Here is a 17213-nt window from a genome sequence, read left to right on the forward strand (position 1 = left end):
CTTGCAATTCCAGCAAGGTTTTTTGTGTATGGTTATATATATGCTTTTTGAAGTTTGTGTAGCATGTCAACTTGAGTTTTCTTAGAGCTACTTTTAAAATTAGCAGTTGGTGTTTTGAGGGTGTTATATGCATAGATTTTCTCCAACTGATTAACTGCTTCTAGTAAGTTAAATTATTTATCAAATTCAATCTTAATATGTTTTGTGTAAATTCAGACATAACTGTTGGCTGTCCTTGACAGTACTGAAACACTGATGGCTGACTTTAGGGATATTATGCAGAACTTGAGCCACTATGCAACTCAAATGTTTTTGAGGCTTCATTGTTTAGTGGGATATATGTAGGCATATTGTCCATTTTTGATCACCCATGCTTATAATATTTTCTGGCAGTCAGTGAAATAGTTTTACTGTAGCATGATATTAAATTATTGGGGGAAAAAAAAATACCCAGCAAGATGAAAATAAGCATTTGACTGTAAAATTCAAATTCTTAAATGCGTAGGTAAGTTCATAACTGTATACAAATTTCTGATCCAGCTTTTAGAAGTAGATAGAGTGTCTTTGTGCATCTGAGGTTGGGAATATGCAAGCGTTCCTGATGGGTTTGGCTGCTCTGGTCTTCAAATTCCCAAGCAGTGATGCATTAAGTGTGGTAGGTGGTACGTCATTTCACAATGGTAGATGAGGTATGCTATTTAGAAGTTTAATTTTAGGTTGCAGTTGCCCATATTAGGACTTCTTTTTTTTCTTTTTTTTTTTTCCTTTTTTTTTGGCTACAAACCCATTATTTAATAAGTTCCATACTCAAGAACTTTCTTTTTTTTCAGCCTTCAAAAATTATTTGGACTTGAGTTGTTGCTCAATAGAAAGTTATGGGGTCACAGAAACAAGACTGGTAGTGTAAAGAATTCGTCTTAATGGGATGCAGAAATAGAAACGGTACCTCTGGAAAGATTTTGTGAATGTTTAAGATATTTTGGGGGCTTCAGAGAGGTGAACTTTTAAGAACAAAAGCCTTTTTCTCTTAAAAAAAAATATATATATTTATCCAATGCTTATGTTTGAAATGAATGCTTTTTTGTTTGTTTAGTGGAGTTGACTCAGCTTTGGTTGGTTACCATAGTTCATCACTGTTCTTGCTTTTCCATGTGAATTTCTAGCAATTCCCAGGCTTGGTTCAGGTTGGGGCCCTTGTTGTAGTGCTTCCCGTAGCTGCCTGGGGAGCTGTGCTTCTCTTTGCTGAATTTGGAAAAACATCAAACATGACTTAAGCCCTGATCTGATGTCCTTCAAATGTCACTCACTGCTCAAAAATCAAACGGCATGTAGTGGTTGTGGACACGAGCGAGAGTTAAAAGGCTACACTTGCTTTAGATTAGCCGTTGAATGGGTTAGCTCCAATGGTGAGCTAACACTGATTGTATGAGGCACTAACTGCTAAAAGACTTTTTGGAAACCGAGAAAAAAAGTACTTAAAATATGCCTGCCCTGGTGTGGGGAGCAAGGACAGATTGGTAGTCTTAAATAGCTGAGAGTTTACAGCTGATGGGGGAAGTTCCATTGCTGTTCTGTGTCACTGTAGCCGTGCAGTAGTGGGTTCCTGGTTTGTGTTGTCAGCAGAGTTGTTCCTGCTGCGGTGTTCATTCCCAAGCATCACCATGATGACTGAAATTGGTGACTGGGTGCTCGGAGCTCTCAAGAGGGCTCAGTGAATCTTCTCTAGCATTTGGATGGGAGGGATGAGCACGTGGAAGGGTCAAATAGGCATTGAGTTTTGGCCTCGCCTCGACTGCTTCATCTGAATTACTTTATCAGCACTGGTTATGTTGATCTTGGCTCCTTGTTTTATCCCCACTTCTGCCTTTTGCCACTCCAATTATGTAGATGTAGCCTCTTCTCATCAGCTGCCTTGTTGCGTCTTAAGCAGTAAAATTACAAATAAATATGTAACTTCATCAAGTCTGGTTAGAAAATGAAATAATTTGATAGCCTCAGGTAAACAAGAGCAGCACTGTAATGAATTATATGCACTCTAGAGTACGTTATTCATGATTGCAGATAAAACAGTGGGGTTTTGAGCAAATTCAAGTGCTTGGTTTCTACTTAAAATATGTTTGGGTTGGAGAAATGCGGGTAAGGTGAGAAGGAAATTCAGATCAGGATATGGACCGATCTAAACTTAAATTTGAGGCACTGTAGGGAAACAATTTAAAGAAGTGTCATCTGATGGGGTTTTTGTTTGTAAACCGTAGATAATATTGCTGGTTAACACCTATGAAAAATTAGAATAATTAGAATGACTTTGAGGTAACTTTGCTTTTGTTTTCTTCCTTTCTTTGCAGGAGGAAATGGCCAAAATGGAGGTCAAGACGTCACTTTTAGATGACATGATAGGGGTGGGAGATATGGTTCTTTTAGAGCCACTTAATGAAGATTCATTCATCAATAATCTGAAAAAGCGCTTTGATCACAATGAAGTATATGTGAGTATATGTCAACAAAAAGCATCCTCTGGGGACCTGTGTTGTTATTCTTGAAATGTATGTGTGTTTACGAGGATATAGATAGACTGAACAGCTGTACATAGACTGTTGCATTAGGGGCAGTTTTACCTTTCTGTAATAAAATAAAACAACAACAAAAAGAAGAAACTAAATTTGTCTCGAACCCTTCTGAGAGCTGTAGACCTTCCCATAGTGGACTACCTGCATTTGAATTTTTCCACCTGGTATGATTTTCCTTTTTGTTTTTCCCTTTTGTGCAAATGTGTCTCCAGTTTTCATAAGAAACAGTTCTGGAACTGTTGGTTATGTTGATTCTGATACTGCTTTTGTTGAAGGAGGATGAAGTTGAAAATAAGCAGCAGGTAAGGTACCTCCAGGATGTTAGAGCAGGTTGATGTACAAACAGTGTGTGTCTGAAGTGTGCTAGGGCTGCTTTCAGCGGTGCCTGTTGCCTGCAAATTGCTGGGAAAAAAAAGTTGTCTGCCTTAGAATGGCTTGATTTTAAGCTTGGGTATACATGGGAGTAATCATCAAAATCTTCAGGTATATTAATATCTGAATGCTGATCAGTAGGAGCGAGTTTGTGAACTGGCAGCTGAAGCACAGGCTGGGAATGAAGGGGCAAATTGTGATTCCAATTAAGCCTTTCATTTCCTGCTTCATCTCTTTGTTCCTTTTTTGTTAAAATGTGCATAGTGTTGCGAAAGCTCTAGGAACTTAATGATCTGTAGAGACTTTGCAAGACCTCTGGTGAAAGATAAGTCTTTCAAGAGCGAAGCTGAAATATTTAAGCCAAAATAGAGCTATGAGCTGCAAGCAATTGTCTGCAGCTTATTACAATCAAATAGATGTGCTCTGTATTTAATTATACCCCCACTTTAATTTTTAGTGTGACTATATTTTTTCCCCTTGCTAAGCATTTATATCTTCATGGTTTCATTATGCTTTTTCCTTTCCATCCTCCAGCATGGGAGGATCTGTATTGTTTTTATGTTTGCTTTCCCTGTTCCTTTTTGGTTTTATTTTATTACGGTCTGTGCTTTTGTACCTCTGTTTTTCATTCTTTGCTGCATCTTTACTCCAGCATAACTTTCCTACTCAGCCTCGCCTGTTCTCTTCTCTCTGCAGAAGCATTAGCCTAGCAAATGCAGTTGCGTCTATCTGCTTTTGTTTCATCTCCATCTGCTTACTTTCTGTGCTTGTACTGGCAGTTTAATTTAACTAGAAAATGAAAGTAAGGTGAGGATTCTCAGGAACCATGTAAACTTTGTTAGAGAAGAACCCGAAGCTTATCTGTGTTTATAGAAAGAGAGATTTCTTCCAAAACGGTTAAAGAATTCTCCCTGGTGACTTGAGAGTTACATTTCCAAAAATTCATCTCTTCTTTTCCTTGAAGACGCTCCCTGTTCCCTTTGGCTAAGCCTTAGGTGCCGATGCAGGCAGGTAGCAGTTGGATTATTCCTCTTTGCTGCTCTTCCATCCAGCTCCCTACAGGTCCTGCTGTGGGTGCCTCTTCTGGGATGTAGGATTTCATCCAGTCTGTGGCTTGTGTAAGTGACCTGAATATTAGGGTTAACACCGTATTCCTAATACCTACACTAAAAATGGGGGATACGGAATGATTTCTTTCTACTTTAGCTCAAGAATATATGGAAGAAAAGAGAAGGGAGATGTTTGCCTAAAGACTGAGCATAGAAGTCCTACCTTGCCCTATCTTTGGGTCCTATTTGGAAGTTTGATCTAAAGCACTGAGGACAGAAACCTGTTTGGTGAGGGTACCCCAGTCTGTGCAGTCTGTTACTGAGGACTGCCATAAACCACATGGGAGTGGATTGCTCAAGACGTTTCGTGTAAACTGCTATGGACTGCAACGTATTTATCTACGTGTTTTTATATACTTCAGGGCAGAAATAAATTAGCTTGACTGACAATTGGGTCATCTGTTTTATTTTTATCACCTGTTACATGCTAGCTGACAACCGTCTTCAAGCAATTCTGTGAGGCAGTGACAGTGGAACCTGTGTTTCCTTCAGTCTCCCATTCTGGCACTGAAGTGCAGTGTAATTAGCAGTATTATGTGCTTTGGCAGGTGATACAGGGTGTCACTTTTCTCTAGCAGTGTAGGCTCCTTTGCCTTGCAGGTGAGAAAGACTAATACTTAAAGGAGCTCTGTCGGGAAGTTTGAACTGTTGCCAGAAACAAAGGATTTTGTGTGTGTGCGCGTAGCTGAGTTGGAGTTTGTTGCGAATGCAGGGTGTTGCAGTGTCATTTGCCCTTTTTATCCCCGGATTCGTTTGATAGTGTGACAGTTTTTTTAAGGTCTTACAGGTACTGTTTGTGAATCCGTGCTGTGAAGGCAGAGCGCTGCAGATCTCTGCAACTATTAAGGCATTTGGTACGTTAGTGATGGGAGGCATCGCTATTCACATCCATGCCACGTGTTGCTGCCGTGCAGGAAAGTTATGCATGGCTTTGCTTCCCAAACCACTCGGGGAATAATATCTTCATTTCACATCAGTTGAATGCCCTGCAAATCTCTTACCACGATCGCTGTCTGAAGTATGAAGGCTCTCGCTGCATTAGCCAGGCATTACTTTTCAAATTTTTCTCTCCCTTTACCTTATCGCCAGCCACTCTCCTCTTCCCAAGCCTCGCTCATGGAAACCACACTTTGGGTTTCTGTTTTTAGACTTAGTAGAGCACAATGGAGCCTTTGTTCCATCTGGAAGCAATGTTTGCTTTGCCATGTAAAGTCTGTAGTTTGCATGCTCTCCTGGAGAAGCTGAGTAAAACTGATACAGGACTACTGTTGGTGCTCCACAAAGACTGCAGGTTTCCTCAGTTCTAACGAGCTACAGAAGTTGGCCCCTCAGATCCGTTTGGAGAGCAACAGTTAGAGCCTTTGGGATTGTAAGATCACCTCTTATGTCATTACCCAGTTGTAGGCATTACCAAAAGTGGTGTCCAAGTTTAAAAAAATGAAGTCAAACGGAAGCTGTATGTGTGTGCTGAAATGTTTCTACAGCATCTGATCGTAGCTTTTGTAGCATCAGGTTTTAAGCAGTTTTCTATGAATCAATAGCTGTGTCTGTGCTGCATATGTTAGTTTTAAAACCAAGCTGCAGTTATAAACCTTCAAAGGGGTTTGTTGTGGGGAATGAGACCTGTAATGTGAGTAGTTTTGAAAAAGCTTTAAAGTTGGCCAGACGTGGCATAATCGTGTTAGCCAGCCCTATAGATGGATGTGAGTCAGATCAATCCCTCCGTGAGCGCCAGATCTCTCTCCATAGCCAAAGATGACAAGATAAATGGGCTCATTCCAGCAGAAAACAATACAATTTTTGTCTTTGCTAGTCTCTGCCATGGTAGTTACACTTGACGCTGAATTTTTAATGTCGGAAATCCTAGTGCCAAGTCTTCTCTGCAACAGCTCCCCTTGCAAGAGCTGGATCAGACCTGGATTCCCAGTGGTCCTCTCTTCAAACTGAGCATGACCATTCTGAGCTCCTTCAAGAGGACAACTTGAAAGTTGTCATGTGCAAACAAGGAAAAAAGTGTACTCCTACCAGTCAGAGAACAGACTACAACATGATTGCCTGTTGTTTGTTTTTACGTGTATTTGATGGAAAGTTTAATGGACTTGGGTGTTAGGTTGCATACTGGGCTGGAGGCCGTGCCTGTAAAAATAAGCACGAAGGCTGGTGAAGCTGGAGCTGGGCCAATTATTCTCCTAAAGACCATCAGGTTCAGCTGCGCTCTGGAGGAAAGGCTTGTCGGTAATGAACGTGTTAATTGGGAATGGGAATCTTGGAGTTTAGTCATGTCTGGAAATGCCTGGGGTACGTCTGACCAAGAAAAATCTCATTAAAAAGCTGCGATAGACTATGATGTTATTTTTGCAGCTCTTAAACCTTTTATTGATAAAATCACTTTCTGTTCTCTAAGTATCAGTAACAAAGGGAGAGTTTCTTTAACTTAGAGTAAAATGTGATTCATGACCGATGCAGCTAGCACATAGAATGTTGATTATTTGGGGGTCACAGGGAGCAGCTTGTGTGGTTAGAATGTGTGACCAAGAGACCGCATATTAACTTTCAAATAGCTTCATAAAATTCAGCTTGTATACCGTGGATGAATTTTGACTCATTCTGCTGCACCTTCTCCCTGAACTTTTTCATTTGCATTGATTTGACTGAAATGTGATCAGCCCAGCTGTTATTTGTCTTTTATACTTTGGAATGCTGAGAAATGAGGAAGAGGGTTGGCATCTGTCTGTGTGCGGATTCCCAGTGATAGTGGAGAACTGGGATAAACTGAGGCATATATATTGCTCTGCAGCTGATTTTCCTGCTGGATGGGTCATGTTGGAGGAGCAGTCTGGAGGGACTGGTGCTGCGTGGGCATATCGGCAGCCTTTATGGCCAGACGCCGCTCTGTTCTGCTGCCCTGCACATTTTTCCCCACAGTTATGTTGTTTCTTGAAGCCTTCCCAGAGAAGCAGAGGTCAACATTTTGTTCATGACAACAAAATGTTTGTTTGCTTTTTGTTCTTGTAGCATAACAGAATCTTTTTCTGATGTCAGCGTTTAATTTGTATTTTCTGCACGTGGAGTTTGTGGGCTGCTTTGGGCAAGAACACTCTTATGGTACTGAACACATGTTGTTTTATTACTGAGCTATTAAATATTTGGCATTCCAGTATAATAACTCAGTGCTAGCTGCTTGAGGTAATATCCTTGTGACTGCCTTTGGTTGGCTGGTGTGCTTGTGTCGCAGGCTGGGGGGCTTCCTGGGGATGCTGATTAGGTATTTTGGGGGTACCCTTGTTGTTTCTGGTTTGACTTTACTCAACTGTGTGTGTTATTGGTTTCCTCCTTTTTTCGTCATCTTGCATGGTTCGGGAGTTTGCCGAATGGCAGTCAAGCACAGTGGCTTTGTTCCTGCTGCATCTATGTCTGATCTTCCAGTTATTGTGCTGGGAGGAAGAGGGCGGAAGATGTAAATACATGAATGAGACCGACTGCCTCAATATGAATTGGCCTTGCAAGATCACACCCCTCCATAAAACTTCGCTGGTGGTGTGAATAAAAGAGTTTTGTGGTATTGGGATACATAAATGCAGGTTGCTGGGAAATTTTTAATTGCATTACGGTCATAGCACAGGTTGAAGTTCAGTTTTATTCTCGATGTCATCGCTGTCTGAATTAGGTCAGCATAATTTCACTGGCCTTTACATGTTGTTTTTGAGGCTGGCTGGGGCCCGTGATCAGGTTTTCAAACAGGTTTGGAAGTACTGTTTGAGGAGAGAGAAGGGACACCCCAGGGCTAAGGCTGGAGCTGAGAAAGGGCAGTAGATGAGAGCAGATGTCTGGTGTGAGCCGAGCCCATTCCTCATCAACTTCCTTATGAAGAAAGCCTTGTAGAGCTTCGCTTCGCTCAACAGTCACAGCAGTTCTCAGCTGACTGTGCTTCCCCACACCTCCTGCTCTCCTCCCACAGGGATGACTCTGCTGCTGCCAGTGATTTCTGGCTTCCCGTGTTGAGAGAAGCCAGTCACCTGCAGCAGTAATACTGTTGCAGCTGCCACAGGTGAGAGCCTTGAGTCCACTGCTTCAGGTGTCAGGTAGGGCCTGTTGCTCCAGGCATATCTTTTCCAGCCATATCTGGTGCAATGAAAAATATTCTGCCTCCCTCTGAATCTTTCTTCGCATGTTATCTGGTCAGACTTCCCCTTGGTCCCTTGATCCTTCACATCAGCACATCTGATAAGCAAATGTGATAGCTCAGCAGGCCAAGGTGCCAGCAGCCAGCAAGTGGGTTGCTTTGAGCCTTGGGGTGTCCAGCAGCAGTACAGCTGCTTGTCTCAAGGCATTGCTTCATTTCCTTTCCTCTTTGTATGCCACCCCCAATGCTAAACATGGCAACGGAAGCATAGGGCTCTATGCAATACCTGCTTAAAGAAGTAAAGAAAACATGAAAAATCAGGTGAGTGTGGTGGGCTGCTTGTAGGGGTCTTCTTCACTACACACTGCTTGCTGTTTTGGTGTGGCTCTTTGAAAAAAGAGGCAAGTTGGTGTGGGAAATGTCTCCCATAGGGCCTCAGCAAGTTCTGCAGCATTGGCTCTGCCCCAAAATCTTGTTCCATCGAAGAGGCAATGATGATATGTTGGACATTTAGCAGTGGTTTTGGTGCATGTTGTTTGATATAAAGGTACAAAAGATTAATGAAAGGTTGGCACAGAGCAGAGAGAGCAGCCAAAACATCCGAGTGCTGTCAAACCATGCACATAGGCCAGCCCTGGCTGCAGCCTGCTGGGAGACTTTCCTTCCCCATTTTTATCCATACAGGTATGTTTTATCTATACAGAAATAATGGAGTAGTTTAAGTACTCCATTAAGGCACGTGTCCCCTCCCTAATGTTTTCTGCTATTGTTTCTTTTTCGCTTTGAGACAGGAGTTTTCTTGGCACAGGCACTATTCAGTCCCCAGTTGCAGTTGCTTATGAAAACAAGTCTTTATCTTCTCCAAAGCTAGCAAGTACTGACGTTGCAGGATACTTAAATGCTGTCCTTAAAATTGCTCGTGTCTGCCTTGGGCTGACTTCATCATGGCCTGCTTTACAGGTTTCGCTTATCATTGCATCCTCTGCAGGGATCGTCTGAGATGAGTCAGCATTCAGAGTCGGAGAGGTGGGGGATTGAGGTGATTAATCACTTTCGTTAGTAATACCATTGAGCTCTGTCAGGATGATCGTGAGGTTAGCAGTAATACTCAGTGAGCAGCGAAGTCTGTGCCCTCCAGAAACTTAGAAGAGAAACCTGATGATCTGTACACACGCATCCTCTTTAAGTACTTGTTTCAGCATGTTATGCTCGAGCACCTTTCTCTGCAGAATGCTCCGTTGTTACTTCAGGCTCTAAAATGATTGCTGTGTGATTAAGGGCTTGATCCGGGCTGCTGCAGGTTACCGCAGCCTGTTGGGGCTGTTTGCACAGCAGCCTGCAGGACCCAGCCTGTGCTGAAGAGGATCTTGCTATCCTTTTTGACGCGGGCTGCTGTGTTGTGGTTGGTTGCTTTGGGATGTATGCAATTCTGCCTTTGTGTTGCCTGCTTGAGCTTTGTTTCTTGAGTCATTACCAGAGCCGCAATGTATGTGGTGCACGACAAGGATATGCACTAACAGTGTTACTACATACCGCCTGTTTCTGGGCCTGAGGTGCTGTGCTCGAAGGAGGGTGGTCATGGGGCAGGATGTTTTAATCATTTTGGGCTAAGTAGTGTTTGTTCAGAAATCCACCGTTGTGTTTCTTCACTTACACGAAGAGAATTAGAAATGACTAAGAGGGAGATATATACAGGAGTATTGAGAGGGGGAACTATAGAGGGCTCTCTCTATATAGAAAGTAAGACCAAATATATCAGTTTGGTTTAGAAGTTCAGGTTACCGCAGACCAGACATGCAAAAAGTGAATTTTTAGCACTGGCTTCCCTTCCAGTTAGGTGTGTGCTAAAGTATTTCCTTATCTGCAGCACCTCACTGGCCACCACAGCTGCTTCAGAATTCAGCAGGAGCTTAGGGGAACACTATTTGCTGGGAAAAGCCAATTTGATGGCTCCAATTGCAGAAATTCCTTCTGCTAACTGAGGATTAGTGCGCGTGTCACATTAATAATAATATTAATAATGATAATTAAAAAATCAGTGCTGCCCCAGTGTTTCATTCTGGATTCTCTCCAACAAACCCTGGTCACACTTGTCTTTGATCTTACTTCAACATTTCTCTTTTCAGTCGCTTGTCTTAGTGATCTGAAGCTGTTAAAATCTCAGGAACTCAGTTCACATGAGCCTAATCAGTGCTGAAGAAATGCACACAGTGCGTATCTGGACTATTAAAATTGGCCTGCGTGTCTGGAAGGGGCTGTATCCCCACTAGCAATCTTACTTTATGAGAACTTTGTTTTCTGTGTCTGTGCTAAACATTAAAAAATACACAAATAAATGGAGTAGCCTTTCAGGACCTTGCGAATTTAGCCCCCTTTAGCACATGTGCAGAGTCCTGTGTCTATTGTGCATTTTACAGCAGGAGGTGTTTTTGCAGCAACATCTTTTCCTGGCCAATTGCAGGCTACCATGTGGAAGAGACTTTTTTGATGCTGTTGTTTGAGCTGCCACATGTGATGTGAAGCATTGACGGTTTCTAGTGAACAGATGCAGGCACATCATGATTTTAAACTCTGCAGAAGATTGCGTTGTGCTGGGTGCCACAGGGCCAGAGGAGGTTTCACAGATGCTGGTAAGGCAGCCTCTGCAGCTCCTGTTCTGCAGCTCTGACTACCGCTGGCAGTGTTCCCTGGCTTCTGCAGCTGCAGACTCCTCTCTTCTGGACCCTTGGGATATTCTAAGATTAACTCTGACAGAGGAAAAACAGCTTTACTGATATACTGTAGTGTTAACTTCTTGCCCTAGGCTGCTAGGTTTGCTTCCATTCCTCAGAGGAATAAGTAGGCATCAAAGCATCTTACAACTTGCACCTCCAACACCTTGGAGGAGCAGCCTACTGAACATTGCTTCTTTTTCCATTGGGTTGTAATTTAAAGTTTTCTTCTGCTTGGGCCGTAAGCCCAAATTCACAGGAAGGCATTGCCTGTGTTTCTTTATTGGAGGATGCAGAACGTGCTGCCTTTTGACTTGATTGAAATTCAGGTTTCCACAGCTGCAATGTTAATGCTTAGCAGTATAGTCATGCAGCGGAGCAGGTTCACTGATTGACTTCAAGAGAGAGTCGTAGCATTGTTAAGGTTGGAAAAGACCACTAAGATCACCTAGTCCAACCATCCAATGAGCCCTTTTGATCCAGGTTCAGGATAAACACACAAAGGAAGCAGAATTTGCCTCTGTGAGTCCTTGCAGTAAAGAAGCTCGGAGGAAGGAGTATAATCAAGATTCTCTCATTAATGGAAATTGAGGAGACAGCAGGTCTTGTCCAAACTCGCATAACAAGGCCACGGCAAAGCCAAGACAGAAATCAGATTTCCTGCCTGCGCTCTGTGCTGTCATCACGAGGCTGTTCCTCTGGGGTTAGATTTTTTTCCTTGAACAGGGAGGATGAAGGCTCTCTCAGTCCCTGGGGTGCTGCTGCATGTCTCCCACTACCCCTCAGCGTACTCCTTCCAGCACTGGAATGTTACTGCTCCTGTTGCTTGCTCAAGGGTTTAAACCATTTAGTTTGTTTGTTTATCGTGGAGTTCTGGTGGGAAGGCAGATGTTATGTGGGAAAGCTATTTTCTGGATCTGTTTATCCCGGTTAGGCGGAATCTCACAGACCACCGCTAACAAGTAGTGGTGTCAGTTTTGAGATACTGGCATTCTAGAAGAGTGTGTATCAGCTCTTGTGAGCAGCCTTACAGCACAACTGACGACTTCTTGGCATGCTGTGGGTTGGTGTTTAAAACGGGCATGTATACAGCTTTGTTTCTATATAGTCCTTTGACCTTTTGAAATATTGGTATTTTAGGAATTGAGCTGTATTCGTACATGTCTGACAATGGATAGCTGACTTGAATTCCCAAAATACATTGTCTGGGCAGTACTTAGCTATGATGAGATGCTTCTAAATAAATCTCATATGAACGCTTGTATTCAAATTTAAAAATGAAGCTTTTCTCTTTCACCCATCTTTCTTTGCTTTGGCATGTCAGGGTACTTCAAGAATGCAGCAAACTTCATGATTTTATGGCAGCTGGAAATGGCAGGTCTTTGAGTTCCAGAGAATTGCTTTTTCAAAATATAATCTTTCAGATCTGGTCTGCACGTGTCTTCTGCTGGTACTTTCCAGCATAGAGTTCAAAATGAGCTGAATTCACAGTTTGTCAAGATTTGTGAGGAAGAGAGTTTTATCAGGAAAGAGTCCTAATGGGATATCCATGCACTTGTGAAGACCAGAAAGGTTTTGGGGTACCTGTTGTTTGTGCTAAGCATCTGTAGGCTGCAAATTGCCAGTGCTGTGTATGCTGAGAGAGCAGAGCAAACTCTGTAGAAAGCTCATTTGGGGGTTTTCTTACAGCTCAGAGGAGGAGAGCAGACACAGGTGGAAACTACTTGCCTTGTTAAGGGGAGGATGACCACGAAACTAAAACAACTTACTGTTTGAAGAAAGTGTATCTAAGCACGTATGGCAACGTGTCTTTGGAAGAAGCACAAATCTTAGTTATTTTGTAAAGGCGCAGATCCACTTTGTGACTGCATCAGTAGTCTGTGTCGGAGAGCCTTTGGGGTTCCTCCCTCATAGGCACACGTTTGGTTGTCTCTCTTGTGAGCTGCAGTTTGCCAACCCTGATGCAAATTACCCCAGGCTCCTTCCCCCTCCTTGCTCTCCCTGGGCTCCTGGTCCAACCAGCTTGATCCGATTGGACCTACTTGGATGCATGGGGGGAAGCGTTTTGCAGAAGATTCCTGGCCAGTTCCAAAGGCGAAGAGAAACTCAGTGCTATTTGGAATTGGTGAGCTTTGTACCCAATTAGCGGAGTGTTATGCTTCATTGTAGCAGCAGTTGCACAATGAGCTGTCAGCAGTGGCTGCTTCTGTTTCATCCTTTAGGCTGCAGATGCCGTGAGGGTGAGCTGCTAGGCTCTGCAGCCTCGTGCTGCTTGCTCTGTTGCTGCACTTGAGGTTGTTCAATATCGGACAGAAGGTGCTTAGCGGGCTCGCAGCTTGTATGCATGTGCATGCTGTGGAAGGTGGGAAGTCTCGCTCCCCTTGCTTTCTGCTTAGGGCCTGGTTTTTGTTTAGCATTTAGCAGAAAATTGCTTTAGACGTGAAGGTCAGATGGGGGGGTTATAGCATTCAGCGTTGTTGATCTGTTGCACCAGAGGCAGCTGAGTGCTCTGCTGTACCTGCTGCTGAGTAACTCGGGCTCCCCTCTGCTCCCATTTAGCAAATGTTTACTGTAGCACTTCCTTCCAGGAAAAGTTGTGGGGGTAAGTCCAAGTGGCAATCATGAGGTGCTCAAGTGTTGCAGGGAAGGAGCTATTTAAACTCCAAAATCTATGTAAGAATTGTTCTCTTTCTTCAGCAGTTCCTTTCGGCGTAATCCTAGTGGGAACCTGTGGCTTTTGTGTGCAGCTGTCACACCTCCAGAAAGCCCCGCTTATTGGCAAAGCCATGTTTTGCCCGGTCTTCTTAATCATTTGATGGCTGGGGAAGAGATATCAAATGCTTGGCTTTCACTCTGTGCTTGCTCAGTGCCTGCAGGCAGGATTGGAGGGGTTGTGGCACTTGCTGCATGGATGCTCACCCACTGTCATTCCGCTGGGTGCTGTATAGGATCTAAAGGAAAACCAATGCATTACCCACACCATTTTTCTCCAGTAATAGCAACTGTGTTTGGCATCTGGAAACCTAAGTAATGCTTTGTGTCTGCCGGGGTATCGTGGCAGGACTTCAGCTGGTTTCAGCCTTGCCTTCAAGTCACTCAATTGACAGAACCCGATGAGAGGCCATCAGCCTGCATGTGTCTTATCCCCAAGTGCAGGAAGGAGTGTGACCGCACACAGTGCTGCTTCTCTGCACTTCTGTACTACAAAGATCATGCTGTTGGAGTGGGTCCTTCATGAACATCTGTGTCCTTTTCGTTTTCCTCCCCAACTGAGAGAGTTAGAGAAATATTTGTATGATAGGACTTTGTTTTAAAAACGTTCATGAGAGGCATTCCATTCTGTAGAAGTATCTACTGATATGTTTGATGAGACCTGGGAAGTGTTTCAGTGTGGATACATATTTATTCATTGTCACAACTGGGCTTTTTTTTTCTTCTTTTTTTATAATTTTACGTTTGTTTGTTGTTTTTCCTTGCGTGTTAAATAGAAATACATGAAAAGCAAGAGTATTTTAAAAAGAAAACTCCATGATGGTGTGTTGTGTTTTTTTTTTGCCTTGTTTTCCTTCAACAGACATACATCGGCAGCGTGGTGATATCAATAAACCCTTACAGACCTCTCCCCATTTATACTCCGGAGAAAGTTGAAGAATACAGAAACCGGAACTTCTATGAACTCAGCCCTCACATGTAAGTACACAACAGCTTTCGTTTCAGGCTGCCCGTGAGCAGATGGTACCAGCTGTCTTTCTCATCAAAAAGTGCTCATTAAAGCAGTCCCCTCACGATTAGTTCATATTAAAGACAAGTCAAGGAAAGTTACGCTTTGTATATCATGTATTTAGGCTCTGGTATGTGCACTTGGGAACATTTTCCTGTAACTGCAACTGGTAGCCTTCATTGCTGCATTTTAGTCTGGTTTCGAGGAAATCTTCTTGATTGATGGAATCTGTAGGGAAACAAAAGCTTGGTCCCCTTTGCTGGGTGGAGATGAGCCAATTCTGAGAGGGCAAGTACAGTGATATCAACGAATCATGCGAATCTTAAGACTAAAATTCATTGTGTGTATACAGAGACACAACACTGCAAAGAGTGATTTCTATATGATGTAAATTCCAGGTCTAAATGTAGGGATGGAAGGCTGGCAAGTAAGTATAATGTCGTATTCTGACTTTGGTTCACCTCTGGCACTCCCTCTGCAGGACTGCACCTTGCAAAGAAGTCAGAGGCCTTGCTTGTGTCACTCACGGCTCCGTTCCATCCTGAGAGCTCACCCCACTGACCTGGCATGCCTTGTGTTATACAGGGCTGGTCTGAATTACTGAGCAGCCTGAATGTGGTTAGGCTCTGAGACTTTTAGTATAGGTGTGGGAGGTGTGGCTGAGAATGGGGTGCCTTGTCTCCAGAGTGTGCATGTTGAGGTAATTGGTTTATCTCGTCAGGCACTGTAGCGGTGAGTTTGCAGGCCTCTGTTCCTCTCCTCTACATGACTCTGATTTAGGGAAGCACACCTGTGTTGTGTCAGGCTGTCGCCCTGCTTTGTCATTGCACATTCAGGGGGCCATATGGAGTAACCTCCAATCAGACAAGTATCTAAGCATTGCCATAAACTCGGGCCTCTTTCTCCAATGTTAGCTTCTACTTTAACAAGGAGTGGTGTGGAAATATGTCTGATTAATTTTTTTTTTTGCCTTCATCCTTCACCTGTAGCTTTTCCAAATGTGTTGGCTGAAGTGCTATAACACATATAAATTGAGCTTCTGGCCCTTCTTGGTCTTCTTGAATCTCAACTCTCACCTTGTTCGGGTTTCCTTCAAGTTTTGTTTAGCAAGTGCAGTGGCTTGCTAACTTAATGCAATTGCTTGCTAAAAGAACTGTCTGCGCAGCTAAATCAGCTGTCATATGGTGGAGGATTTCGTAAATAAGACCTGTGAGTAACAACAGCTTGTCTGACATTCTGAAAGTCGGTTCTTGGTTACTTGTCGAATCAAGTAATACGTGGATCTCTGTTTCTCCATCTCTCCTGAAAGGTGGTTTTCCAGAATGAAATTACCATTTTGATCATTTTAATACGTATTTTTTTCAGTGCTCAATCCTATCACATGTACATTCAGCTTTGACTAGAGAAATATTTGCCTTTCTATGTTAAGGTGGAAATGAGTTTCAAGGTAGTAAGGGGAGGTATTAGATGGTTAGAGTAAAAGACTTGGGGAAAAGAAATGTGAATCTGATCCGAGTAGAAAATTGTTTCATAAAGTCATTCATTGCTAATGACAGTAATTGTACAGTCAGGCTCATGTCTCAGAACGGGAACTTGATTTGGTATTGCTTCTGTGTGATAGTTTTACCTTCTACCAAATTATCCTTAAAAATACTGGATTAGGAAATAGCATTTCCTAATTCCACTTTATTTTGAAGAAGCGGTGTTTCCATTTCACATTTTTTCAGTTAAAAAGATCTCACCTTCTGGTAACCTTGCTTTCCTTTGCAGCTGTCCGTGGTTGCTAAGTAGAGCTGTAGGATTAAGAGAGCCCCATTTGTCTCTTCCAAAATTGGTAAACTGCTGCTCCCCAGGAACTGGTTCTGGGGTAGAGCCAGCATCGCTCCGGCTTGGAGCCTGCAGCTGGATTTAGGGCTGACAGATCCACATGCGGCAGGCTGCTCTTAAATGCAGGGCACAGTCACAGCCTGCGGTGCACTTCCACGGAGACCTTGCAGTTGTCCTCAAGGCTGTTTCTTTTTAATTTTTTTTTTTTTTTTTTTTTTTTTAGTCAGCTCAGAAACTTAAATGAAGAGTTGGTGTATAGCAGATTGCAATCTGTGGTGTTTGTTCCTTCTGATGTGGGGGGGGAAAAAACCCGCACTGATTTGTCGAGATCTACATACTTATTTCTCTTTGATGTGCAAATCTCCGATGAGCTGTGGCCTTTTCATAAGACATGGTTGTGGGGAAGCCCACTGCACCATGTCAGGGGGCTTTGGAAAGAGACTTCTGGTTCCTGTGATGTAATCATGACCAAACCAAAATTCCTTGCTTATTCTCTAGGAAACGAACGCATCTGACTGAGAAAATAGGTTTATAAATGAAGTTATATTTAGTGTGTTTATTATTTTAGCATCTCCTTTATGCTAATTATCAGTCTGATTTATTACTAGTGCTAGCTAGAAAGATGCAAATGATGTAATGCATAAAAATACCTTGCAGGGATTTAGATTCGGTAAATTCTTCTAGAAACCACTCTGCTGTGTGGCACCAAAATGCTTAGAGTCTCACAGAATCACAAAATAATTCAAGTTGGGAAGGACCCTTAAAGGCCATCTAGTCCAACTG

General features: G+C 43.0%; 1 protein-coding gene across 1 annotated transcript in view; it reads left to right on the forward strand.

Annotated features, from left to right (window-relative positions):
• Positions 1 to 2345: 2345 nt before the first annotated feature.
• Positions 2346 to 17213, forward strand: part of MYO1B (myosin IB) — a 78430-nt gene continuing 63562 nt past the window's right edge. Inside the window, exons 1-2 of the mRNA XM_031554280.1 lie at positions 2346 to 2486; positions 14457 to 14572. Of these exons, the coding sequence (XP_031410140.1) occupies positions 2352 to 2486; positions 14457 to 14572 (251 nt within the window). The 5' untranslated portion in view covers positions 2346 to 2351. The remainder of the gene's footprint in view (positions 2487 to 14456; positions 14573 to 17213) is intronic.

Source organism: Meleagris gallopavo, chromosome 7 (genome assembly GCF_000146605.3).
Source record: "Meleagris gallopavo isolate NT-WF06-2002-E0010 breed Aviagen turkey brand Nicholas breeding stock chromosome 7, Turkey_5.1, whole genome shotgun sequence".
Classification (NCBI taxonomy): Eukaryota; Metazoa; Chordata; class Aves; order Galliformes; family Phasianidae; genus Meleagris; species Meleagris gallopavo.